The 27,295-nt window shown below is 43.0% G+C and overlaps 1 protein-coding gene across 7 annotated transcripts; it reads right to left on the bottom strand.

Moving 5' to 3' along the window:
• Positions 1-474: 474 nt before the first annotated feature.
• LOC137780809 (CUGBP Elav-like family member 3) lies at positions 475-25,920 on the bottom strand. 7 transcript variants are annotated; one of them, XR_011077175.1, is made up of 16 exons: positions 25,322-25,920; positions 25,055-25,084; positions 24,250-24,464; positions 22,647-22,729; positions 8,264-8,311; positions 7,686-7,824; positions 7,526-7,605; positions 6,963-7,118; positions 6,381-6,525; positions 5,993-6,139; positions 5,285-5,353; positions 4,598-4,702; positions 4,277-4,420; positions 3,937-4,100; positions 3,525-3,623; positions 475-1,565 (listed from the first exon to the last, which is right to left on the bottom strand). XR_011077175.1 is itself a non-coding variant. In XM_068569091.1 (15 exons), exons 3-14 carry the CDS (start codon positions 24,392-24,394, stop codon positions 3,973-3,975), a joined length of 1,380 nt encoding a protein of 459 aa, XP_068425192.1. In that variant the 5' UTR covers positions 24,395-24,464; positions 25,055-25,084; positions 25,322-25,920; the 3' UTR covers positions 477-1,565; positions 3,937-3,972. The 7 variants fall into 7 exon arrangements, 6 of the variants coding, with proteins under 6 accessions (XP_068425195.1, XP_068425194.1, XP_068425192.1 ...); XM_068569091.1 differs by lacking the exon at positions 3,525-3,623 and having other exon boundaries at positions 477-1,565; positions 7,686-7,814; positions 8,263-8,311; XM_068569092.1 differs by lacking the exon at positions 3,525-3,623 and having other exon boundaries at positions 477-1,565; positions 5,291-5,353; positions 7,686-7,814; positions 8,263-8,311.
• Between the last annotated feature and the right edge of the window lie 1,375 nt (positions 25,921-27,295).

Raw genomic sequence — 27,295 nt, 5'->3', positions numbered from 1 at the left:
GTAAAAAAAAAAAAATGCTATTATGTGGTCATTAAACTCAGTAATAATCTTATCGTTACTCATAATTTGACTTGAGCTCTTGCACATGTTCTTTCTCTTTTGGTAAATTGAACTATGATCAGCTCATTAAATGAAAAAAAAACGTGTGAAATCCCATGAGGGAGGAAAGTGTCCTGGTAGCATGCTCACAGAGTAAAACAAATCCAGTATTTAATTCTGCTGATAAACAACTAGCCAACTCCCATAAACGACTAGAGGAGATAACAAGCATCTGCTCATTTTGGGTGGAAACGCTGTCTTTCGTCTCTGGTAACGTGCTTTCTACTTATGCCCCCTTCTGGTCACAAGATGAATGTGCGCTCCCATTTCTGTGGCAAGAAAGATTTGTGCAAATGGATCATTTCAATAGTTTTCCAACAGTCTCTTCACACATACACACTTAACAAATCACATTACGACATTTAGTATGATACTTTTTATTTTAACTTAAAAAGAGAGTGGATCAAAAACAGGATTCAATAAATTAGAAATAAATATAATTGCTGTAATAATTAATACATACATTATAATTACTCGATTGCAAGAGTCTGACAGAAACAGGCCCTCAAAAGGTTTTCTCTAGAAAATTCTAAAATCAAAATATTGCAACCCACTCAAGCCCCCTCTCCCAATAAACAAAATAATTGATAAATTAGTAAATAAATAAAAAATAGCTCAAATATTAAAACCTCCCGAATAAAAGTGCAATCCCCCCTCCCCCAAGTTTCACCTAAAATCTAAGTAGAAATTTAAAATAGGTTAGTGATTTCCCATTTTACAATTTGGAATGTAATACCCCTTTATGAGGATGATAATGTTACTAGTGGTAATAATAATAATAATAATAATAATAATAATGATAATAATGGTAATAATAATAATAATGTTGCTGTGTCCTGTTCAGTGTTTATCTAAAGTAGTATTCTTTTTGCATTTTTTCTTGTTTTTTAAATGCTGCTCTTTGTAAACTAAATTATTTACAGGTCATTAGGATTTTCTCCAAAGTCTCTCTCTAACCTACTCATTTAGTCATCTTTTTTGTATTTTATTTCTTTTTTATTATGAAACATCGGCCCCTCTATATTTGTCATGGAATAGACATGGTATAGACATGTTAAAGTCTATTGAAGTGATATATCAGCATTTTTCATCAGTATCTTCCATACATTGGTCTGAGTTGTCTTAACTGTACTAAACACCCTGTTGTCAAACTCCACACAGACCGTGGTCAAACCAAACTTTTGGTTGTATGGGTAAGTTTACCGACTGGTGTGAACCATGTGTATTTTGTGAGTGTCTGCAGGCGCGTGTGTGTGTATGTGTGTGTGTGTGGTTGTGCACTTTATGTACATTTGTATATCAGCCTTGTAACGTTCGAGGTTCAGTGTTGCAAGCGCGTGTGTAGGTATTCATGTGAGTGTGTGTCAGTGTGTTTGGCTGCACTCCCCGGACGCTCAAAGGTAGCAGACAGTCTGAAAGCGCTATGAACCCTGGGATTCCACCTCGGCTGGACTCTGAAAGGTCACCTGTGAGGGGATGGAGAATTGGGGGACAGAGGGAGTGATACAGAAACAAGGAGGGAGGGACAGAGAAGGAAGAAGAATATGTTAGAGAGCAGAGTTAAAAATACACTGGAGTTCCATGTTTCTGTCTGATCTTTACATCTTGTCAAACATGCTGCTCCCATCAAACAAAACTCTTGTCAGCATGACCTGAACTGCTTTCATACGTCTAGCAGCAAACTGAACCTAAGGATGCTCCTAGCTTGTCTTTGTTTCAGTTTCATCACGGTGAGTTAAAACAAGAAGGCATCATTCACAGTTGTAAAGCGTTGTCTTTCAACAGCAATAAATCATGGTGCTTCAACACATACACACACAGTGTCTGGATCATGCAACTCAATACAGTGAGAAAACATTATTTGTGTGATCACTTGTGTGATTGGAGGTGTGTCTCTGGGGGTATGCATGTGTGTGCATGTTTGTAAAGCTCCATATGTGTGTGACCTTATGAGCATGTGCCTTGGATCATGGCAAGCAAACACTACTACCGTCATGCATCACTCTTTGGCATTTGCAGTATAGAAATTCTGGGTGATAATTTGTATCTGACCGATGTGGGGACATAGTGGTAGGTATCCACATGGATTTGTTATATAAAACTTTGTCTAGAAATAGAAACAGGATCCTTTATTTATAATGTGTACTGCCATGTGACGGTGCGTCCACACGCTGGTCTGAAAGCAGCTACACATTGTCTCCTCTTTGCTTAAGGTTGGGGTTTGTGGAGGATTGAATTTATCTCAAACTAAATATATCCTCTGTTCTCTCTTTATTATATTTCTCCCAGAATTCCTATAGTTGAGGGCTGTTCTCCAATAAGCAAGAGGCACTTGTTTTTCCACCATAACGACCACATACCCTTTACCTCAAAACACGAGCTAGAAGGATAGAGATAGGAGGTTGGGAAGAGGAGAAGCGAAGATAGAATTTTACAGAGAAAGAGGGGGAAAAGTAGGAGGAGAAAAGTGGACCAAGAAAGAAGGAGGAGGAGGGGAGTAGTGAAGGGGAAGGAGGAAACACCACAAATGCACTGATAGAAGATCTAAAAGAGACCAAGAAAGAGAAACAAAGGAGCAAAGGACTAAAGTGCCACATCAAACAGTGCAACAAATCAGAATCCAGGAATATAAAACTCAGCCTATCAGAGTACAGCTCAACAAAATGCATGCTCGCCCAAAAATAGTGTGCTTTTGTCATTAAACTTTTCATTTCCATTCTCTCCATCCTAACCTGGCGCATGGCCCATTTGGACCAGCTTGTAGCCACATTTAAACTTCTATGTTCAGTACTGCGTAATGATTTCATGGCTTCTTGTCCGACATGGCCTGTCATTGTTGTATATTGCATAATATCATTCTAACATGTTACTTTTTCCATTTAAATCATTTCATGTTTTGCAGAAAACTGTAATGCGGTTCTACATTTCTCCACTTTCGTCCACTACAGAAACCTCTGGAAAACTTCTCTGTGCAGACACCAGTACAACAAGGATGATGCACTCCTGCATTACACACTAACAGTGTAAAACAGACACATTACCCAAACAATTTGTTCAAATAATAATGACACCAAACAGAACACTACAGAAACTGATCAAAAACAAAGCTGCAAAAGAAATGACAAGCGTTGCTGTAGAATTTATCAAATGACTATACAATTAATAAGTGTATCAAATATCCAATTAAATCAATTGATTCTGAGTACAGTCCTGGCTATTGACAGTTATTGATCAGTATGTGCACAGGTCAATACAAAATAAAGTCACAATGCACCAAACACAGTCTGTGGTCACTACAGCAACAGGACATGCAGGTCAACGCATGGCTGGTTGCTCGAGGTGACAGAACAAAAATTGCCAAGGGCAACCAACACAGGCAATCAATCGCCACAGCAACCCAAACACAGGCCAACCAATCAACTTACAACAATGCGAGAGGAAGGGGGGGTCAGGGCTTTATCGGTCACTAGGCAACCATTGCCATAGCGATGGGGTCCTGGTGAATTATGATTGGACGGAAGGATCTTGGGTGAGGTAAGTTGCCGTTTCAGGAAAAGATCAAAACAGCAGGAAAGAAAATAAATAAGATTGTGAAAGAAAATAAAAAGGAAAACAATGTTTTAGTATTTTCACTTATCCGGAGTTGTTTTCATATGAGTAACCCAACGTATATTTACTGTTATGTCATATTAAGCTCTTTCCTTTTTAGCTTACTACCATCAATTAGCATTGCAGTGTCAAAGCTAACGCTACCTTTTCTAGGTTTTTCTTTTCTCTCTAACCTAATTTCACTCATTGGCTCCCCAACACCTCGCCACCTCCTTACCACCACCTCACCTCTCTCTATGTCTTCCTCCTCCTCTGAGTTGTCACTCAGTATGGGCGGTTGGCATCTTTGGGCCTTTTCAGCTGCACTTTCAGTCTTTTCATGCCAATCTGAAAGCCGTTCATGGCCTGAATGGCGGCCTGAGCGCTGGCTGGATTGTCAAAACTCACAAATCCTGAAAGAGAGAGAATGAAAGGTTTTGATGTCTTCCACACCACGCCTTCATCTCAACTTAACTAAGATATGCAATTTAAAAAGACACAATGTCCTATGCTCCACAAAGTCACCCAATCCTTTCCTTTCTCCGCTCTCCCCTTTCCCTCCCTCTTTCTCCCCGTCTGACTGTCTCACCGAAGCATTTGCTCTGGTTGGTGGCGCGGTCGACAAACACCTTCGCCGAGATGACATTGCCAAAGGGCAGAAACATCTGCAGCATCTCAGAGTCACTGAACTCCTGAGGCAGGTGGTAGATAAAGATGTTACAGCCCTCTGGACCTGAAGCACAAACACACACACACACACACACACACACACACACACACACACACGCACGCAAACACTCATTAGGCAGAGCATGACAAATGATCTCAGGCGGTGGAAACCTTGTGATAAAGTACTTTAAATAAGATAATTTAAGGGGTGTGGTCCCAGACAGAAAGGGAGTCACATCACCTTCTCTCTGCTGCTGTTGCTGGGGCTGCTGGTGTTGCTGGGCAACCAGTGTTGGCTGCTGGGGGAACGGCTGGCCGACCAATCCGTAGGCAGCAGGATACGCCGCTATTGGGAGAGGAGGTGACAAAAATCCGATTGGGTAAAAACAACAGGTGGCAACATAGCAGCGTCCAATAGAATCGTTTTGTTTGAACCGAAACGTCTCCTGCTGAAGGTGAAAACTATTAAATGTAACACTTGAATGGAGCGAGACACAACAACAATGACATTGTTGGTCTGAGTCTGGTCGGCACACTTTACAGTCCCCCATTTACTCCATAAGTATGAATCATGTATGCGGATGGTGTAAAGGTATCATTAGCTGTATTACATTTACCCGCCATCAATGTGTGTCACTGAAATCAGATAAATCATAACAAAATTAATTCAACCAATTGCCCTTGAAACTCCTCCAACCTTGAGATGATGGCGGTCAAACTGAAAGCAGACACTTGGCCTTTCTTGTCCCCTATTTACATGTATTCTGACTCAACCTACTGCACGAGCTGCTCTACTGAACCTGAAGTGAGTTTTAAAGCAATATATGTGTATTTACATTGGGCATTAACATATGTCTATATGTCAAATATTATCCCAACCCACAGTGGGACATGCAACGAGCGGTTTGTCACCTGTTAAAACACTTACACCAACCTGTGTAGTGTTGCATGCCTGCATACGCCTGCTGTAGGGGGTCCAGGCCTGCTGGACTCTGAGCTGTAGAGCCAGGAAATAGAAAAACAGTGAGAACGAAAACAAGACAAATAATGGGATGATAAATCTCAGATTTTCCCTTAGTTTAAATCTCAATTGCAATATTCTTTAAGTCTTTATGCTTCTTAGATTTTACTTCAATACCTTACTATTTGGTGCTACATATTTAAAACACTTGGTGCCTTTTGAACCCAACCCTCAAACTGTTTGGTCTACCACCGAATACGCCCTGCACAACAAAGCATGCCATTGCATTTACTCCTGTGTGGGGCATTCTTTTTAAATGGAAACATGCCTCGCACTCTACACACAACAGATTGAACTAGGAAATGTTGAATCTTGCATGGAGCTAGAATTTGTTTTTTTTGGGCTTTTTTAGTAAAAGACTAATGCAATAAAAGAGAGTAACACAATTCTCAATTCCGTCACTCCATTTCTTTCGTTCTTTCTTTATTCATTAATACATTTTTGTGTTTGTTTATTTTGTAGTGTATATATATATATATATATATATATATATATATATATATATATATATATATATATATATATATATATATATATATATATATATTGATGTGTTGTGTACTTTTTTCTTTACTTAGAAAATACTTTAAAAAGGCAGATAAACAAACAAAAAACCTTGATATGGGTGAATGCCATTGGTGTATAGTGCTTCAGTTGCTTGTCCATTGGTCGGGGCTGACATACTGCTGTAACCATTCAATCCCATGGGCGGAGGGAGAGCTGCCACAGTCGTTCCTCCCATCGTGGGTGGAGTGTTTGTACCTACAGATGGAGATCACAGTCCAGAAAATGAGTCAGTCATTGCCGCTCTTCAACTATATCTACTATTTGACATGTTAGTCTGCTAGAGCTTCAAAATTCTTAGTTTAGATCTTGAATCTTGCAAATTACTGGAAACACATGGATAACTAAGTGCTGTAAACTTGTGTGTGTGTGTGTGTGTGTGTGTGTGTGTGTGTGTGTGTGTGTGTGTGTGTGTGTGTGTGAGTGTGTGTGAGCTTACCCGAGGACGGCGTGATGGGTGTAATGGGTGTGGCAATGATTCCGTTGGCATTGAGCGCCGCCATCTGCTGCATCTGTACGGCGGCAACTGTTGCCACAGGAGACAAGTACGCTGACTGGGCAACCAGGGCCTGCTGTTGGACAAGCTGTAGACAGGGAAGGAAACGGAGGGAGAAAAGGAGGGGAGGGAGAGAGGAAGGGGGGGGGGGGAGTCAAGGAGAGAAAGAGGAAGAGAAAGAGACAGTAAAATAGATATGGGGAAATAGAGAGGGAGAAACAAAGAGATGAAAAAAGGAGAGGAGGGGTCAGAGAGAGGGAGTGATGGAGGAACAGATGAATAGAGATCTAATTACAAGGCCATTATGTCCCGAGTCAGTGGGTTAATGGTTGTGTGTTGCGGGAAAACTAATGCCATATGACGTATGTTCTGTTGTCTGGGTAATAACATTAGCCCCAATTAGACCACTGATAGCCTCTTCAAACTTATTACATCCTTTCATAAGCACAGCACTTGTCTTACAAACTTTGTGTATGCATATGTGCGTCCAGTGCGTGAGTGTTTGTGCGTCGGTGCACTGCTTGCCTGTGCGTTGACCGCCTGCGTGTAGGCATTGTAGGCGGGGAAGTTGAGGGTCATGGGGCTAAAGATGCCGAGCTGGGAGGCCACCTGCTGCATCCTCCTCAGCCCTCGCTCCTTCTCTGTGTCGGCAAACTTCACCACCAGACTGGACGACGCTCCCTGGGAAGCGAAAGGCGAAGATTGAGTAAGTTGCAGCTGCAATTACAAGTAACGTTACATGCTATCCACTTGATGTGTTAATGGCACTGGGCTGCATGTTTATTAATTCATTCCTTTTCTCTATCCACTTAATCCTTTTACGATTCAGATGGGGCTCGGGCCTATCCCAGCATGTTGATGATACCCAGGACAGCAGCAAAGAAGACAGATGATTACATTACTTTACATTATTACCTACAGAACATTTTAACTGTCCCATGTGACTCGTGCACATGTCTTTGGAAAACCATGTGTGCGTTATGTGTGTGTGTGTGTGTGTGTGTGTGTGTGTGTGTGTGTGTGTGTGTGTGTGTGTGTGTTGAAAGGGTATGTTTTTAAGCATTTGGAATTTGAAGCATGCAACTTACGGGCATTGTGCGGCTTCCATGCAAGCTGTTGATGGCAGCCTGAGCTTCAGAATGTCCTTGGAATTTTACAAAAGCGCACCCTGAAACAAAACAGAGCTAGTTACAGCACAGAGAATGTATTAAATTGCATGATACAAGCAAATGTACTGTATGTGTTTACCTTTACTGGTGCCGTCAGGTCCTCTCAACACAGTACACTCGTCTATGCTGCCAAAGGGCTCAAACAGTCTTCTGACATCCTCATCGCTCTGTTGCTTTCCCAGCATGCCTACAAACAACTTCCGGTCCTCTGAGAGACCAATTATTTGGAAGAAATAAAAGGACATGATAAGAATCAACTCTATTTTTCTTTAACTGGTCACACCTATGTTGATCAAACAATAGAAGTTCAGTTCATAGAAAGGGAAGCTACCGCTTCTGTCCACCAGGGATCAGTATTGACTACATAAATGGGCAACGAGATAGGGGAGTGTTTGTGTATAAATGTGTATGTATTTAGCACCCTGTTGACTACTTTCCATCTATATCTGATCCAGCATGACACCTACCCTTTCACTGAAATATGTGTGTGTGCGTGTGTGTGTGTGTGTGTGTGTGTGTGTGTGTGTGTGTGTGTAGGTGTGTGTGTGTAGGTGTGTGTGTGTAGGTGTGTGTGTGCGTGTGTGTGTGTGTGTCTGTGTGTTAGTCTGTGTGTTAGTCTGTGTGTGCGTGTAACTATGTTTAGGTATTTGTCTCACCTCCTCTGCCCTCGCTGTCCGCTGGTTTCACCTGGATTGGCCGATTCATCTGCGGAACGAACAAGAAGGAACATCAACAAACCAGCACATCTTAATGTGTCTTATCACAGGAGAGGTCTTTGGGAAGTAAACAATAACATATTGATATCCAGCAAAGGAAACAGTTATGCTGAGAAATGATTTTGTTACAAAGGCTTTTGAGCTAAAAAATTAAATTACAGTACTGTCATTGTGTGTGTGTGTGTGTGTGTGTGTGTGTGTGTGTGTGTGTGTGTGTGTGTGTGTGTGTGTTTTAGTCACTGATAAATGAAGTTTAGCAGGTGGCAGCAGGTGTGTCTGAACTCCTAGGCTGTTGGGACAACCTTAAAATCTCAGATTTCTCTCTCACACATACACACACATGCACACTCAAATACACACACACACACACACACACACACACACACACACACACACACACACACACACACACACACACAGACACAGAGTGGAGGGGGGATTGAGAAGTGAAGAGATTAAGAATGCAGGCTGATCTGGATTACAGAAGAACTACGGATTAGATGAGGGACAAGAGTAGATTGAGATAGAGAAAAGAGGAGGGGGGGGGGGGGGGGGATAAGATGACAAGTGTGTGAAGCAAACAGGCGCAGTCAGCTAAAAATAAAAGGATGGAGATCGAGAGTCAGGCCTGGGGGACCCCGACAGATTTTGACCGACTGAAAGGGCAGGTGGAGGCCAAAAGGAACCCATGGAGTGAATAAAAATGCTGGAAAAAGAAGCATTACATGAGGAGTCACACAGAGAGATGGAGACTAGGAGGATGAAAGCAAAGCTGCCCCTCAGAGGATGATTCAAAAAGAATAGAAAGAGAAAGAGGGGGAGAAGGGAGAATTGGGGCGTGATTCAGTCGTGACTTCTTCAGTCTAAAAATTGTCACGACTACAGAGACGTCCATCACCTTGAGTGTCTATGCATGCATGCAAGCATACACATCTGAATGGCCTACCATGCATTTACTATCAACAGACACACAGATTTATTACACACAGAAATGCACGCGCACACACACACACACACACACACACACACACACACACACACACACACACACACACACACACACACAGTGCTTAGTCATAGCACTGAGGCAATGAGACAGAGTGTTAATGCCAGAGGGATGCGGTGGGGGAGGAGAAGGGCTGCAGAATGATGGGGATGAAAAGAGAGAAGAAGCACAAGAAATGGAGAAAGGAAGAAAAACAGATGGGTCCAGATAAGGAGAGGTTTGAAGAAGGGAGTGACATCGTTACACAAAGAAAAGAAAAAAAAGAGAAGAAGAAAACAGCATGCTTGTGCAGTCAACACTCCTAGTTTCTGATCCGAGCTTTGAAATGTTTCAAAACCAAATAAAAACAACCGTCGCATATTTTTGAATATACATCCTTATGAGACAAGCTTAGATTTAAAGTCCCTCACTCAGCTGCAACAGTGTAAAATGTACTAATCATTGCTTTGCCTCACTGCCACGCAAACATTGATTTGAAGCAATAGTGGTTGAATTAGATGCATTTTGCATCTATGACAGGGAGGTGAAAAACTCTGAGGGAAGAACAGAGGATGATAAAAGGGACAGGTAGAGATAGAGAGAAGGAGAGTGGAGGAGGATGGAGGAGGAGGAGAAAGGGAGGGGATGAGGAGAAAGCATGGAGAGAGGTCCCAGTGGGGTGTTAAGGCAATGTAATGAAGCTGGTAATTGAGGAGAGGGCAGAGCAGAGAGAGAGAGAGACTGATCCATACATTTGATTAATCAGCTCTTAGCTGTCACCACAAAGCTATTGATTAAGGCAAGGCCATCACACACAGTCAGAGACACAAAACCCACACGGATGCAAACACATCTGTACGCACATTCACGAAACACACACACACACACACACACACACACACACACACACAAATACACATAGTGATCTGCAGAGGAAGGATTAATGTACAATTTTAACTGTCGACACTAAAATAAAATCACACACCCTCACAGTTTCCAGTGACCTTGTATTCAAACTGTCCATCCCTCTATCCAGTCATCCATCCATCCATCATATTCCGGTCCTGGTGCTATTGCTATCCATCCACAATGCCATCCATCTTGCACTATCAACTCATCGATCAGTCCCATCTTGTTCATTGATTTCGGCCTGTGTTGTAGAGCCGGCTGATTGTAGCAAGATTTGTGTCCACTAACCCTTCCTATGTCCTTATATCCATCCATCACCTCTTCCTTTGCTTCCTTCATTAGCCCTATTCAGGCTCATCCTGGTGACAACTACAGCTTATCAATCAAGGCTCATTCTGCGTGTACGTGTTCACTTGCACTGCAATGACCTTTCGATGATTTCAAGCGACCACATCATATCAAGTTACTTTGATGCATCGATGAAGACGAATGCAAGGATGAGAGAAACAGCAGCTGAGAGGTGCACAAAGACAATACAATGGCATCGGAAAATTGGCATGGCAACCAGCTCGTTGTCATGGCAATCATATGACGGCACACTGGGTAGGTAAACAAGGATGCCTGTTGCCAAGGGTGACTGCTGTGCTCTTGGGGTAAACAAAGAATGTGAGTGCTTCACTGGCTGCACTATCCTCCTCTGACATCTTCCCCAACCCGCTTTATCGCTCTTTGAGCTGATGCAACAAGGGAGAAATGAACAGTGAGTAAAAACGTATGAGAACAAGGAAATGAACAGGACAGAAGATTTATGAGAATCATGTGGCGGTGTGGGTATCCAGAGGGAGGAAATAAGTGTGATTTGGCTCTGAGCAAGAGTAGGAGAGGGAAAAGGTGAGGGAACTGAATCTATATTGTATTAAGAGTAATTACAACTCCCTTGAGCCTGAGAGAAAAATGCAAATAAAGTACAGTCCCAGCTAGTCAGTCACACTGTACTCCACTCTTTTCTCTTCCTTTATGTCAACACACATGAACAGCCACATGCTCGTCTCAAGTAAAATGATCCTCTAATTACTCACGTTCCAATTAAGACTTAATTAACAGTAGCCATCTGCAAGCATGCGCACGTACAAGGAGCTGGCTTCATACTGTAGCGAGGTTTGATCCGTCCTGCTGAATACTAAAAAGCCCCTTTCTCTGTCTCTGAGGAGAGGAAATTCGTATGTGAGCGACAGCGCGGCGATGCATGAGGGCGAGATCTGTGATATATGATCGTGTATGAGCTTGCAGGCCCACTCGCACTCAGTGGAGGCACGTCCACTGACACACGCATGACCAAACCCTGCATGCAAACAGCTACATTTGCATGCTGTGGTGCCAAAACAAATACACACAGACACAGTACTCATATATGCACACACACATACACACACACACACACACACACACAGATACACACAGACACACTGTATAAACTACACTTTTCCCCACACCCAGAGCACCCGCCCTTTTTGCGCACACAGAAACAAACATCCGACAAACATACAGTTAATCTTGCTCCCTGCAGTAACGCAGAGAGGATTATGCCAGGATTAGGGGATATTAAATCCTTGGATTATCCAATCAAATCGTATTCTACCCCCTCCCCCACATACGCAAAATCAGTGGAACAAACCATTGCACCACATCATGAGGGTAGGAGGCAGTGTGCATATGTAAATGTGTGCGTGTGTGTGTGTGTGTGTACACACTCTAACATGGAACAAAGTAGTGTTGGACCAATGTTATCATGGCGGCAATTGTGTCCGCTCCAAATGTCCCCGCTAACAAAAAAAAAATTGATAACAGACAATAGGGTGTGCGTGTGTGTGTGCGTGCGTGCGTGTGTGTGTGCACAGAGACACAAACACTCTTCATATCTATCTTTCTCACACACGCACACAACGCACACACCCTTCCCCCTTCAATCTCCATCTGGAACACTCCATCCACACAATTTAAGATGTCCATTTTCCAGAGTGCACAAGAAAAGAAAAACTATTTTTATCCCTTCTCCGCGATCAAGCATTATTTCTCCCTCTTACTCTTCCCCCATCCTTAATGCCTATCTTTCTATCTCAACTCCATAATCCGTCAATACCCTTCCTCATAACATAGGCATCACTGCTTTTTTAAATCTTTTTTTTTCTATTCATTTCCTCCTTTTTCTCTCGCCTACTCTATCTCATTCACTTCCTGCTCTTGTGTAGCTCTGACTCTCTCTCATGTAACACGCCTACAAACTCATTATCATCCGTTTAGTGAACCCGTATGTTGATTTGGCAAAACCAAAATTTAGCTAAATAGCAGGACTGTTAACCCCATATTTGTCTCTCTTAAAAAACCCATTGTTTCACATAAAACGACATGACTGTTTAATATAATTATGCTTTGATTTGGAGCTATATGAAAATCTACTTGGATACTTTCCATGCTAAGCAGTGAAAAATCATGCAGAAAAGATTTTATATCAATGAGAAGAAATCTATTGATTTTGCTCCAGCGTAAGTGTGAGTTAGACTCTACATGGATTCGTGCTTGAGCTTGGCAATACTCACAAGATAAAATAGCATGCTATTTCTGATTATATACCTTGATGATTAGAACTGTTGTTTTTTTCACAAGATACTGACACATCTTTGACAATAATCAGCTGTATGGATGATGATGTTGGGAGGAGCATTAATTTTTCCGCTCGAATGTTCTGAAATGTTAACACTGTCATCTAATCAACTCATCAATTAATTAATTTCAGACATGTTTTTTTAAGCAAAAATGACAAAAGACAATCCCAAAGGAGATGATTTCCGTTAAATGAACATCATTGGGCTTTGGGCTGTAGCTTGTAAAGAAGAAAAGAAAAAAAAGGAAATGGCACATTGTGCTCAGGGAACTTGTGATGGGTTTATGAATAATACAATTAATAAATGAATCAAATCAATCGAATATGAAAATAATCATTACTTGCAGCCCTACACTCACCACTTGATCTACAAAAACCAAAGTAACAGAGTCTCGTGAGCAGCGATTCATCTATCAGCTTCGCTGCACATCATCTGTTTGTTTCAGCGTGTTTATATTTCAGCGGGACTCTCGTGACACCCTGACTCCCCGATGGCACCCAGTTAGCGGCTCCCATCCACCGCTGGATGAAACACACTGAGATGAGAGAAACAGAGCAATTGAGCGGGAAGGTGGAGCAGCCCAGCAGCACACTCCACCCCATCTCTCTCTCTCTCTCTCTCCTCTCTTTCTCTCTCTGTATCGCACCACGTTAGGCTTTGCATCCCCCAGGTTACCTAGCAACCTGGCATCTCGCTCAGCACTGTTGCCTGGCAACGGAGGCCTGCAACCATAATACACGCTCCCGAGCAGCCCATCCCCCTGCTCTCATCCCCGCTTCCTCTGTCTATCTCATTCCATTCTTCACACCTGAGAAGTCTGCCCTCCTTCTCTTCCACTCAATACTTTATCTGGCTGTTAACCCTTCATCACCCTCTCTACTGGAGCATGGATTACCAACATATTCTCCTCCGTCTCGCCCTCTCTTTTTTCTTTATCACTCTCTGTAGTAATGGTATTAAACCATGCATAAAGCAGAACTAACTACCCTGTTGATCCGTATAATATTATGCTGTTTTTGTCAAACATTCTGCATGTAGCAGTCGAGCACTCACTGAAATTTGATCCTTTGGATTTAGTCCAACATAATCCAACAGCACTATAGCGGATAACTGTTTAGACCTATGCACTTGGACCTTCTTTCTATTTTAGGGAGTGTAAGTCCTTTGGGAAATGAACTGGTAAATTAAAAAGGCTGCTCAAAGCATACAAATTTATGATTGCTAAAAATCTCATATTCACTGAGATTACATTCAATACAGCGCCTGTGACACATTTCTGGAGGCCCAGATAGTTACAGCGTTCGGCAGCAACCCGTAAAACAGACAAATATGCAAATGTCAGTTCTAAAAAGGCCTAATCAACAGGAAAAATAAACTAATCATTGCTGTGCCCACCACGAGTAAAATCAATTTATGGTGGTGTTTTTAAAATAATGTTTTGCTACTATTTCATTGGAGTTCAACTCATAGGGCAAACACAAAATGTCTAAAATTCACTTGACGTACAGATGTTTGGCTGATCTGTTCCAAGTCTATCTTAAGTCAATTTGAACGCCTGAATCTATCCAAACAATGTTTAGCTTGCCGCTCCTGCTGCTGTTTTTCGACTGACTGTGATTTTATTTCTTTTTTTCTTCTTTTTTTAGGGTTAAGAAAATACTTTCTGTATTCACATTGAAGTCATGCACGACACAGGCATGTGCGTGTTTCAAGCTCCGATTAAAGATAAGAAGTATCCACAATCAGTTAAATAACTAAAAATGTGTTTCCACAATCCAAAACCTTTGTTCACATTCTTTTTTTAATTTTTTCATCCGCAAAATCTCTTTTTTTAAAAAAATTTTTTACCTTTATTTAACCAGGTAAAATCAGTTGAGAACCAATTCTCATTTACAATGATGACCTGGGGGCAGCATCACAATCCAGAGGCACAAACAACACAAATAATTTGTGTGTATCATTAAAACAACGCTTAACTCGCTCATTTACAAACCAAGGACGACAGAGCTACACAAGCCTGGTTGTCTTAGTCTCCATGTTCTGCTGCTGGACAGAGCCCCGTGATGTGTGGTGATCTGCAATCGTGTAATTTGGTCGACAAAGCGCCAGCTTTGGCCTGTGGTCAGTGTGAAAAGGCCATGATAGAGACAGCAGGTTGACGTGTGTTAGAGAGGAGACCTCAGAGCGGAGGTCACACCCCAGGTGCAGCTAAAGTCCCATCATCCTTCTTTCTTGCCTAATCACACACACACACACATATATTGACACACACACACACACACCAGTGGCCCCTTCTGACAGATGTCTCTGTTTAAACTGACAGAAGTGCGCCCTTACTCCCTCCCACTCCTTCACCACCCAGAAAACCCCTTTTCTTCCACACACAACCCGCCTGCCCCTTCCTCCACGCACATTATGGCAAACTTTTGTCTTCTTTCCTCCTTCTCTCTAACCCGACCTCCTCCGCTCCTCCCCTGTCTCACCCTACCCCCTCCCTGTCTATACACTCCTATTCATGCCAAACCTCTTCATGGCCCTCCTCAACCCCCCCTTTCATTTAGATAAATTCACACACTCATTCACCCCCATTGTATTGGCCCCTCTCCATACATCCAGCTTAGTGCAGACCTATAAATATAACATGTTGAGACAAGGTGTCTAGAAGCAGGTTTTACTCAAACAGTCTCACACAGGCTGTATGAAAATCTTCCAAGGCTTTTTAGGACGACAGAGGATTATTTTGTGCTTAATTTAAAATCCAGAAGCAGTTCAGTAAACGCATGTTGTTTGGCAGCTGAATGTACTAAAAGCAGCATAATAAAATGGTTCCGACAAAAGGAAATGAAAGGGTGAATGTTACAGTAACTGATGTAAAGAATGAGTGATGCTTGCTATATGATCTGGCACTGGAAGTCAGTGACACTGCTCAATGATCAAAGCCCTGCCCAAGATCTGGGCATCTGTTAAGCATGCTGCATTTAAGTGATTTTTTGGCACTCTCTGCTTTCTGGCACTTGTTTTCATCCTTGATAATCCCTAAAAAACCCAAATACATAAATGAAAGGCATCCTGCCGTGTACTTACAATAATCAGTCAAATTAAAGAATTTGCATCAGTCAATGTGAAACATTAAATATTTAATGTCATCTGAGGATTTCACCACTGCACATGCTTTGATTTCTAAAATCTTCACCATAAGTGTCCATCTTGCGATAAACTATGTGGGAACCCAGGATTTAAACGGGCACATTAAAGCTGCCCATGCAGCGCTTCACTGCAGATTTGAAGCTGGCTTTAAGTTGTGAGAACAAAGCAGCATGTCCAGCATCAGATGCAATAATGATGAAAGATAATTGCAACTAAACAGTTCTTTTCAATGTAGAAACTAGGCCCTGCAGATTTTTGTAGCTGGCTGGATATACAAAACAGATGGTGTGTGCTATGGACTCAACTCAACTTTGGGCGACTTTAGGGCTCAGCATCGAAGAGACAGAGAATTGGCAGTGAACAGTCACGTAGCCTGGTAATTATGTGTCCACACAAACATGATCAAATTGGCCAAGATACAAATGTTCCATTGTGTGTGTGCGTGTGCGTGTGTGTGTGTGTGGAGCGGGGTGGGGGAGGGGGTCAGGCCTTTGAGAGGCAGGTGCTCCGGGTCAGACTTTTATGAGGCTGTGATTAGATTCTGCCTCAATTTTGTAGTGAAATATGAGGCAGACACTCTTTCTGTCCATGTTGCACGTGTACATGAAGAACACACATACATAACACGCACACACACACACATATACAGAGTTAAGAATTTTGTTTAAAAACCAACAAGATAAATCCTCCCTGGTTTAAGCTGTCCACAACTCACACCAACAATCCTTTACTCTGTATCACTCTCTCTGGCTCCTCCTCTTTCTCTTTACTTCTTTCATGCATGCACGCACGCACGTACGACACATGCACACACTCATACACACACAAACACACTTTTCTACACCTGTCCCTCTACTCCCTTCCCATCCCACACACAGTGAGGATAAAAATAGAGAAACAGCATGAGGGAGGGGGGAGCGATACACATCACAAACCCCATCAGGCGGGGAGAGATAGAGGCAGAGGGATGGCAGAGAGGGAAGAGATGAGAGGAAATGAAAGAGAGAAAGAGAGAGAGCGAGAGAGAAAGAGAAAGAGAGAGTGGATGCTCGGGCCTGTTCTGAATTGAAAGTGCAGCAGTAAGCAGTGAAGGGGAATAGTAAACAGTGCTGCTGACCACATAAATATGCTAAATTAGCCTACAAAGTCGCCCTAGTGGATAATTGCTCATCATAGCTTTGCCCTATAGGGAGGCTGCCTGCCAGGCATCTTAGATTCCACATGGAAACACACACAGAAGATACACAACATGCACACAGTACACGCCCTGAGAGGATCTGGCAAACATCAACTCCAAGGACAGGATGATGGACTCATGAAAAGGGTGTGTGTGACTTCCCAGTCATTCTCTTTACACTACGAACATAAAGGGACAAGCAATTTTGAATTGTGAACCAAAATGTAATGTTTCAACATATTTAATAGAATTAAGGGATATACCGCTAACTGTAAAGCTGCAGCCCGGGCCTCTCTACTGATCTGCTGCACTTCAAAGGAACCCAGTTGAGTCTATACTGTGCACGAAAATAAATACGTTTTCAGCCCTGGGACATAAATAAAAAATTCACTCTCTTTCTCTCGCTCTCTCTCTCTCTCTCTCTCTCTCTCTCTCTCTCTCTCTCTCTCTCTCTCTCTCTCTCTCTCTCTCTCTTTCTCTCTATCTCTCTCTCTCTCTCTCTCTCTCTCCTATATTTGCATGATCCAGCTGTAACGCTGGGACTATTTTAATTTATCGACCAAGGAATGCTGTCATACCATATACATTGAATCAATATCACTATTAAAAAACTTGTATTATATTTTTTTATACGTGTATTGATCTTCTGCTGTATCAGTTATTGTTAACTACTTGTCCTGTGGTTCTTCTTCTGCCTTTTCAATAATTCATTAGGCATGGATGTGTCATGGTAAGTACAATATAAGTGAGTGTCTACGTCTACGTCTATGTGTGTGCGTGTGTGTGTGTGTGTGTGTGTGTGTGTGTGTGTGTGTGTGTGTGTGTGTGTAGGCTTTGGTTTGGCTCTAATCAAAGAACAGGGAGCAAAGTGCTGCCTGGAGAGCAGTGAAGCATGACAACACACACCTGGTAAGCTGCTTATCACACTTTAATTTCACCTACACTGAGGTCTGCGAATGCCAGCGTGACCAAACAGATGTGCACAAGTGTGTTTGCGTGTGTGTGTGTGTGTGTGTGTGTGTGTGTGTACATACATGTGTGTATGTACAACACTTGTGTTTGAAGTAGAACAAAGATAAAGAGAGTGATAAACGCAGAGAGGAGCGAGTGCAGATTAAATGGAGAGAGAGATATCAACGACAGAGAACAAAAGGAGAAGATAAGGGAGGAAATACAGCAGCAGTAGGATTGGGAGAGATGAAGCGATATATAGAGAGGGGGAGGGAGATGTAAGGTTCAAATCTGAACAGCCCGGGAGTGAAATCTGGTTTTAGAGAGAGTGGAAAAGGATGGAGATTAGGATAAAGAAAGGATGGGGTTTGTATGAATGATTACTGTAAATGTTGTGTTATCAGGAGCACAAAATATATGTGTTCTCTTTTACTAAAATATTGACAAACTGTCAGAGATGTGAACAAAAATCATTTAAAAGTGGCCAACATAACACTTTAACAATTCACAAGTTTACTACTGTTGTCATTAAGAAAACAGCATGTCAAGCCAGTTATGGTATAATAATGAATAATCCAATGCATAATAAATAAAAGATTTTAAAAAATTAAGATTCTTAATGCAAACATTCCCTTCACCATCCCCCGGTCTCTTAGTACAGCTCTGAAACCAGCCGTAGTGAATTTGTTGACGAGAGGCTGAGCCCTGACCTCTGACCTTGGACACACGCTGTCGGCCTACTGCCACCAACCCTCTCTACTAATAAAACAATAGCTTGTGGTACAACATATATATATATGTGTAAATCAATATCACGTATGTCGATATGATTTTTAAATTAATACATGGACAGAACTACTAATTTGTCCTGTTAACTCATTAAGCAAAACTAGTCATGCTTTTTTTTTAGCATCAACAAGGTAAAAAAAAAACATTTATATCTTTTTCCTTGCTGAATATTTTCTTCACTATTCACTTTTGATGCAATTCTTTGAGTGCAAATTAGCACTGATATGCAATAGCTAAACATGAGCCCTTTTGTGTGGATGCATCCGAGGGGAAATCTCTGAACCACATCTAATACACCAAAACATCTGTGTGCTACAGTGGGACTTGTTCGTGGTTCCACTGGTAAATTGCTGTCACTGTGACTAATACAACGTAACTTTCTCCCTCTCTTCATCTCATGCTCCCTGTGTGCTTCTCATTCCCTCTCTGTGTCCAAATTAAACACAAGGCGCAGGAAACTCTGATAACGCCATCTGTTCATCTCTCTCCCTCTCTCTCTCTCTCTCTCTCTCTCTCTCTCTCTCTCTCTCTTTCTCACAATCCCTCTATCCTTTTCCTCATTTTCCAATCTGACAGCCGACTGCCCCTGCTGGAGCTAGCGGGGGACATTTGAGGTATATCTGCAACTCTCTCTGTGTTTGTCTCCTCGCTTTCATTCCTCTACTGGCTGGATGGAACCGTTAAATCAGCGTTAAATCAGCGCTAAATCAGCGTTAAATCCCATCAGTGAGTGACAGACAGAAGCAGCAAAAAGCACCATGTAGCATTGGACTTGTCACCAAACTTTTAATTGCTTGGCCATGGTGTGAGAGAAACACATCTGTATTGGTGTGTGATGATGCAGCTGCATTAAAGTTGTATGAGGAGCCTGACGTTCCACCAGTATCCGCAATTAAGAGCAATCCCAAGATTCAAGAGTACAATATTCACGCACACATGCACACACACCTCAGCCCCCTTGCCCCACGGTGAGCCTGGGATCTGACTATGAAAATGAGTTTGTGAGAAACTAATCATGCAGCTTAACAAGTGGAGCCGGGGAAGAACGGGAGGAGGGGGAGGAGATGGAGGAGACGGGGGTGTGAAACGGTCAAAAGGGTCAACTAATCAAGAGGAGGGGAAATGAGACGACGGGTAGAGGAACTGTGAGGGCTCGGAGGGGGAGAGAGCGAGAGAGGGACTGACGTTGAGAGGAGGACTTAGAAGAAGGGTTACCATAAATGACTGTGAAATGAGAAGCCGAGGAGGATGCGTGAGCGTGCAGTGAAGGGAAAAAAATGAGGAAAAGACAGCAGGACGGGGAAAGCGGGGATGAAAGAGGGATACCATGAAGAGATTTTAGAGAGGAAAAGGAGCGAGCGATGAAAGGGCTGGGAGTAGTGAAGAGAACATTCTGTAATATTCTACTGGTGCAGAGAAACTGGGGGACGTGAGGGGAGGAGTTGAACAGAGGACAGAGGGGATTTGAGGGGGGAGAAAAAAGATCAAATGGAAAACATGGCGGGAAAAATAAAAGGAGGAATAAGGAAGAGATGAAAAGGCAATTCTTGGGGAAAGAAAAGAAGTAGACAATGGGAGGATGTGTGAAAGGGAGAGAGGAATCGTCTGAAGTCGTTTCTAAATCCTGTCAAAGGAGGCAATAGACAGGGAGGGGGAGGATGACACACAGGGTACAGACAGGTAGTGGAAAGTGATAGCAAAGCTAAATCTTGGGAAAGATACAGGGTGGGGAGGCCTTCAAGCTAAAATACAGCCACCAAAATAATGTCTTGGAATGAAGAAATGTGTAAGATTTTGATTTATCCTTTAACTCAAACAATATTCAACATACCGAAGGGGTTGTTTGTGGGAATGCATTAGGAAATGTTTGTGAAGGATTTGAAGAAAGGAAAGTGGGTGGAAGGAGAAAATATGCACAAATAGCTTCTATTTCTGGTTATTCATCAACCAATTCACTGAACTCAGATAAACATGCTGTAATAAGGCGTTCAATGAAGCATTTTTCATATTCTTGAGAGTAAGACTTTTGGCTCAAAGTAGGCAAAAACTCTGTTCCACATACACCTCAAGGGGAGGGCAGGACTCTCCAAACAGAGAGAGGAAGTCCACTAACGGAAACAGTAATGCTGCTCATTGCCAGTCAGAGCTTATTGAAAACTCAGCACACCACAGCCACACCCTCAATCCAGCATGTCTTCCTCAGGGTTGTGGTGATCCTGATTGTTTTGTGCCACATCTTGAGTAAATCTGTACCACTAATGTTTCCTAAAAAGAAAAGAAAACGTTTCCTCAGTGTGTTCAGAGCATTCATCATAATTTAGCAAGAAATTCACGGCAGCTTTCTGCTCCTGTGACGAGCCGGTTATTAATGTTATCAACTGGAAAAAATATTAGTAAAACCCACGAGAGAGGGTGACAGCAATGAGTCAAGAGTTAAAGGACAAAAGGAAGGAGGACCGAGACAGCAGCGAGGTGATTTTCGCAGAGAGGTCAGACTTCTTAGCGGGCTTCAATTGGATTAATGTCATTATAACATGTTGTGTTCGTACGTGTGAGTGTGTATGTACAAGTGCAGAAGCATTCCCAAGCTGCATTGAAAAGCATGCATGATTACAATATGTATGTATGTATGTATGTATGTATGTATGTATGTATGTATGTATGTATGTATGTATGTATGTATGTATGTATGTATGTATGTATGTAAGCAGGGATTTGTGTTTGTGTCAGAACATTTCCCCTCCCCCAAAAGCCTTTTTTTCAGGCTCTCCTCCGACTATTTTTCTCAAAGAGATCTTATCAACACCCCAGCTCGCGGAGAAGGTGCAGGAACTGAAATTCCGATTAGTGGCTGAGCGACAATAAGATAGAGAACGGCTCAGCGATGGTGAAGGTACGTTCACTATTCTGTTATAATGGCTGCAAATCAGAGTTTGGATAAGGCTGGGATAATGTCATCTTTACAAAACGTCTCATACTTTAAAATCCCACTGTCTCGGCTGGGCAGTAGTGCACAATACTTTTGTGTTAAAAAATGCAAAATCTTTCAAAACAGCCACTGTAAAATCCGTTTTTAACTGCAGCGGAAACCAGGCCAGAGAGAAGAGAAAAAAAAAAGAGAGCGAGGGAGCAACAGAGAGGTACGGCCGACGAGACAGACACAGATCTCGCACAGTGGCCCATCCATAACGAACAGTGTCCTACGCTGCCCAACCGCAGCACACGATCCCTCAACAAGAGAGACTAAGGGAGACTGGGATGAGACAAAGGGGAATGGCCACATTAATTACACACATTCTCTAGGCGGGAGCTATCACCGGAGGCTAACGGGGAGGCCGACAGAGAGATGGAGAGACAGAGAGAGATAGAGAAATGGAGATGATTATGCTCACAGAGTACCCTACGTGTCTCCGGTGAGAGGGAGTGTTTGTCCTTCGCAGCAAGACGCCTGCTGGCTGCTGAGTTATGTCACAGTGTTACTAATGGGAGCTGAACCTCTAACAGAACAGACGCGCACTGATCTGAGGCCACTTATGTGTGCGTGTGTGTGTGTGTATACAAGGTAGTGTCTGTGCATGTAGGTGGGGGGAGGGGCTCTTGTGATATGAGTGTACGTGCAAGCGTGTGTTTATTGTTGCATAAGTGTGAAGTGTGTATACTGCTTGGGGATGTCTGTGTGTGTCTGTTCGCGATGTGCACTTACCCCTGGTAGCGTTTTCTGCTCGTGTAGAGCGCTCTGGGCTTTCAGCGCCGACTCTCTCGCACAGTACGTCAGAAACGCACATCCTGTCAGACAGAGAGAGAGAGATAGAGAGAGAGAGAGAGAGAGAGAGAGAGAGAGAGAGAGAGAGAGAGAGAGAGAGAGAGAGAGAGAGAGAGAGAGAGAGTGGAAGAGAGAAGAAGGGAAAGGAGGAAAGGTAGAAAAGGTCAGTGAGTAGCTCTAATATCTGTCATTCTCTATCTCTGTCTCTGTATCACCCCCTACCAAAACACACACAGCCACACCATTTAAATCATTTAAATGTCTCCTTTTCTGATGCCTTCCCTGAGTATATGTCACCTACTCTGATTGATCACGAGGCTAACTGCGAGATGATTAAAAAAATATATATACAGTATATATATATTTATATATATATATATATGTATTCATGCACTGTAATTAAACTTGACAACACCATGATGATGTACTCTAGAGCAGAGAAGGACACTCCACGGCACGGCACATTGCAGAACGGCACGGCACGAGTCAGCACACATGACAGCACCACAGACGTGTGCGTGGGGCTAACAAGGCCTTACAGGCTGGGCACAGTCAGGTTCCTGCCCTCAACCAACCACTATGCATGCCTCACGATCACTCCAAATACACTCCCTCTGTTTTCCTATTTGCTGTACCTGTGTCTGTGTGTGTGAGGGAGGGGTAGGTAGCAGAGCTGGCTGGCCAGAGCTGTTTACTACACCTGTCACCAGCACTAAGACAACAAGATTAGCAGCAGGTTAGCATTCCGGTGACATCTCAGACAGACTAATGTAGATTCAAAGTAAAGAAGAGAAGATTGGTCGATTAGGATGGAAACATTCACACATGAGTGTACATACATCTGAAGAACAGGGTGACTCAACATAATGACACACACACACACACATACGGTATACACACATGCATCTTATGGTCCATCTCATTGCTTTTTAAGAGGGGCTTACTGTGGCTGTGGGGATTCTCAAAACAACAGATTCTTTCCCCTGTGTCACCCGGGCTTACAGGCCCATTACACTGATTGGAGCATACAGCCTAATCTGGTTCATAACACATCGGACCCCAGGTCATTTGAGTGTGTGTGTGTGTGTGTGTGTGTGTGTGTGTGTGCGTGCGTGTGTTTGCAGCTGTTTATTACCTATCTATTGTGAGAAGAGGCCCTTATTTAAGGCCTCCGAATCATTAACACAAGTAGAAGACTCCCAACGCTATTCAACATCTACAATATGACACCTTTATGTAGCACTCTTCTTAGTCAATTTTGGCTCAAGCACATGTGCATGAGCACGTTTTTGATTCACAGGGTGCGTATAGTAACCGACTCTGTTTCCGCTGTCTTCATGAGCTCACGTTGCAGTGTTAACGGGAGATGGAGACGAGAGGAGGTGTGACCGTTTCCATGGTGACATGTGACTCAGTGCAGGAAAATCCACCCATATATCTGCCTTCCTGTCACACGTCTATCCATCCAGTATCTATCTGTCTTTTTTTTGTATCTGTGTTTAGTCTTTCTACGTTCAGACTGTGTTACAATGGCAAGACCTACCTTTGTGCATGCCTGTGTATTTGTCCTTAATCACAGTTAGCTCATAGATCTTGCCAAACTGCTCAAAGATCGGCTTGAGGTCCTTCTCTTCCAGATTGCGGGGAATCTGCCCCACAAACAGCTTGATGGCGTCGGCCTCCTTCATCAGGACAGAGTGGAGAGGAGGACTGGGTACAGCGGGGGCTAGGGGGCAAACAGATCAGGAGCAGGTATTCCTGGAGAGGAGCAACCGATGCTGGATGAGTCTTTGAGTCACGGCCGGAGAGCTCCACAATAATACAGTAATAGTCACAATAATAATCCTAAAAATATTGAACGTTTCATATTCATTTATTGACTTATTGTTGTGTCCGTGGTATGTAATAATGATTTTTATACATTGACACGTTGTAGACCTTCAAACTCCTGGTATCACAATCAAATTTGCATTACAGTATTTACTTTTTGCGGACTTGGCTTATATAATGTAATTTGTTACGTTACTGTGTAGCCTTAGCAAATTTGTAGTAGAAAGAAAAAATTATAATACAAAAGAAAATCTCAATATATTCTGAATCAACTTTCTTATTTCAATATGTGCTTTAACTATACAATGTGTGCCTCAATTATTATAATATATATAGAAATTATTTGGTGGTGATTTTGTGTATTTATTGTCTAGCCGGATGACAAAGGGCTCCAGTAGCTTCTGGTAAAACAATTATGCAAATGTTAATTAGCCAATCAAAAAACAATAATAGGACCCCCCCCACCCCAATCCCAATTAAATAAATATATATCGAAAATATCTGTGAGCATGTATTACCTTTTGGTGGATAAGCAGCGTTCAGGATCCCTACAAGTACAAAATAAAAAGAGAGGAAACAGCGTGATTGGGGGTAAATCATGGCAATAGAGCGGTTTCTTTGTTTAGCCAGCTGTAGGTTATAGCCTACACACGGATGTCATGGGGCTCCCTGGCTCTTTGTCCGATCCCCCTCAATGTACACATACACATACAAACACGCGCGCGCGCGCGCGCGCGTACACACCAGAACAAAACACGACAGGGGGAAATATAAAGGCGATTTACCGTTTCGCGATGATGCTTATGAAGAGTGTTGCCTGTGCGGATCAGAAATGAAAGAGGGATGCTCTCTGTTGGGTCCCCGTTGTTGTCCTCGGCGCGCTCTCTCAGTCCCGTCCTCCTTCCTCCCCTCTCTCTCTCTCTTTGGATGCTCTCCGCTCTTTGTGCCTGCCGAGCTCTCCCTCTCCGCCTCCTCCTCCTCCTCCTCCTCCTCCTCTTCCGTGTACAGATACTAGAGGCTCGGTTGTGTTTTTACAAGCCCCCCGGTGTTCCCGGTCTGGAGTTGGCGGAGTAACGTTAGAGTCCTCGCAGGTGAGTCCAGACCACAGCTCGTCACCTGAGATATCACCAACCTCTCGACTCTCAAGACTCAAAGCGGACGGCCAGTTAGTTATAACTTTCACCAAAACCCACTCGTAATTATTATTTAATTGCAAAGTGATAACTTTAATTCGGCCCACACACGCAGTTAGTCTGTTTCAGTCTTGCCCTTATTGTTCCAACCTTCAATCGAGTTTATTCCTACTTTCTATTCTCGCTATGTTTGTTCTTGTTGCGTCTCACCCGTTCAACGGCTGGATGGCTTTTCACGTCAAATGCCGGTATCTCCTCTCCTCTCTTTCTCTCCCTCCCCCTCCTCTCGTCAAAGTGGTTGGAAGCGTGTGACGTAACACCCAGGGAGCGTCAACAAAGATGTCTGTCTCACTCACACGAAAAATAAAATAAAATCGATGTCCTCTACTCAGTCAATTACCTCCACGTCTCCACTCGTTAAAGTCAGTGTTGTGCGTGGTGTTTACGTATTATATTTATATATTTTTCAGAGGTATTTGCAGTGTTTTTAGAACCCTTTCCCGGTTTGCCTGAGAAACATTTTTACACAATGCCTAGGCGATACCGTGCGCGAGGCCGCCTATTGTTCTCGCCGCGAGCTCTGGCCTTGGTGCTGAAACGATGCCTCTTGACGTGAAGCCGAAGCGCGCCGCCGCCGACGAGCACGCAGTCACGACTACTACAGCTGTTCACGCCCGAGCCCGAAATCACGCTCACACCCACACAGAGTAAAATGTGTGACAGAGAGAAGGAGAGATGGCTCGGGGTTGGAGTTGGCCTACTTTACAGGCTGTACTTTGGAAAACCGGCCGACATTTGGGCTATTTCACCAAGACATACAAAAAAAAAAAAAGCAAGCAGCATCCACATTTGAATGCTAATCAAACTAACAGCCACATGGCCCAATTTTTCAGAAATGATCTTTGATGATGTGCGTGTGTGCAGAGAGTCTTGGGAGGAAAGACATGAGTGAAAAGAGGGAGTCATAGGGTTCATGGTAATTTACTCCAAAAGGTCACCATCTGCCTGCTTTGCCTCGTGCCCTCTGTGAGCCAGCATCCCCCGCCAGATTCATATAGTCTACTACCCTCCCTACCCACACATACACACACACACACACACACACACACACACACACACACACACACACACATATCTGACAGAAGAGGCACGCGGCGCCCAGAGGAGGTGGACGGTGTGCAGGCAGCACGCAACTGGAGCCGCTAAGCCTCTCTGCGTGGGGAGGAAACAGCTAGAACGCACGCAATACTGAGGAGGGAAAACCTCAACTTTATGCTATTCAGATTTTTTAAAATATCCAAAGCAGACTATTCATACACCTTCAGGCAACACTTTGGTATTGGTCTTTATCTTGTAGGTTACATATACTGCAGTTAGGGCTTTCTGGGACTTTAAAAAGGATGATTTACATTAACATTGATGGCCTGCATAAAACGATTGTCCAAAATGTAATAAAGACTCTTGAAACATCCACCTTAGAAACCCTGTCAGGGCCTTTAACGGCCACTGAGGACGCAGAGGACTGTTTGTTACGTTCTACAATTTAAGACCTGCACTTATTGATATTTTATAGGTGGATTCCAGTATTTGGACGCAGAGTGAAGTAGGACATTTAAATAACTGATT

Source organism: Clinocottus analis, unplaced genomic scaffold (assembly GCF_023055335.1).
Source record: "Clinocottus analis isolate CAN_PGR_092001 unplaced genomic scaffold, fCliAna1.0.p SCAF_9, whole genome shotgun sequence".
Classification (NCBI taxonomy): domain Eukaryota; kingdom Metazoa; phylum Chordata; class Actinopteri; order Perciformes; family Cottidae; genus Clinocottus; species Clinocottus analis.
This window is presented reverse-complemented; position numbering and strand designations above follow the sequence as displayed.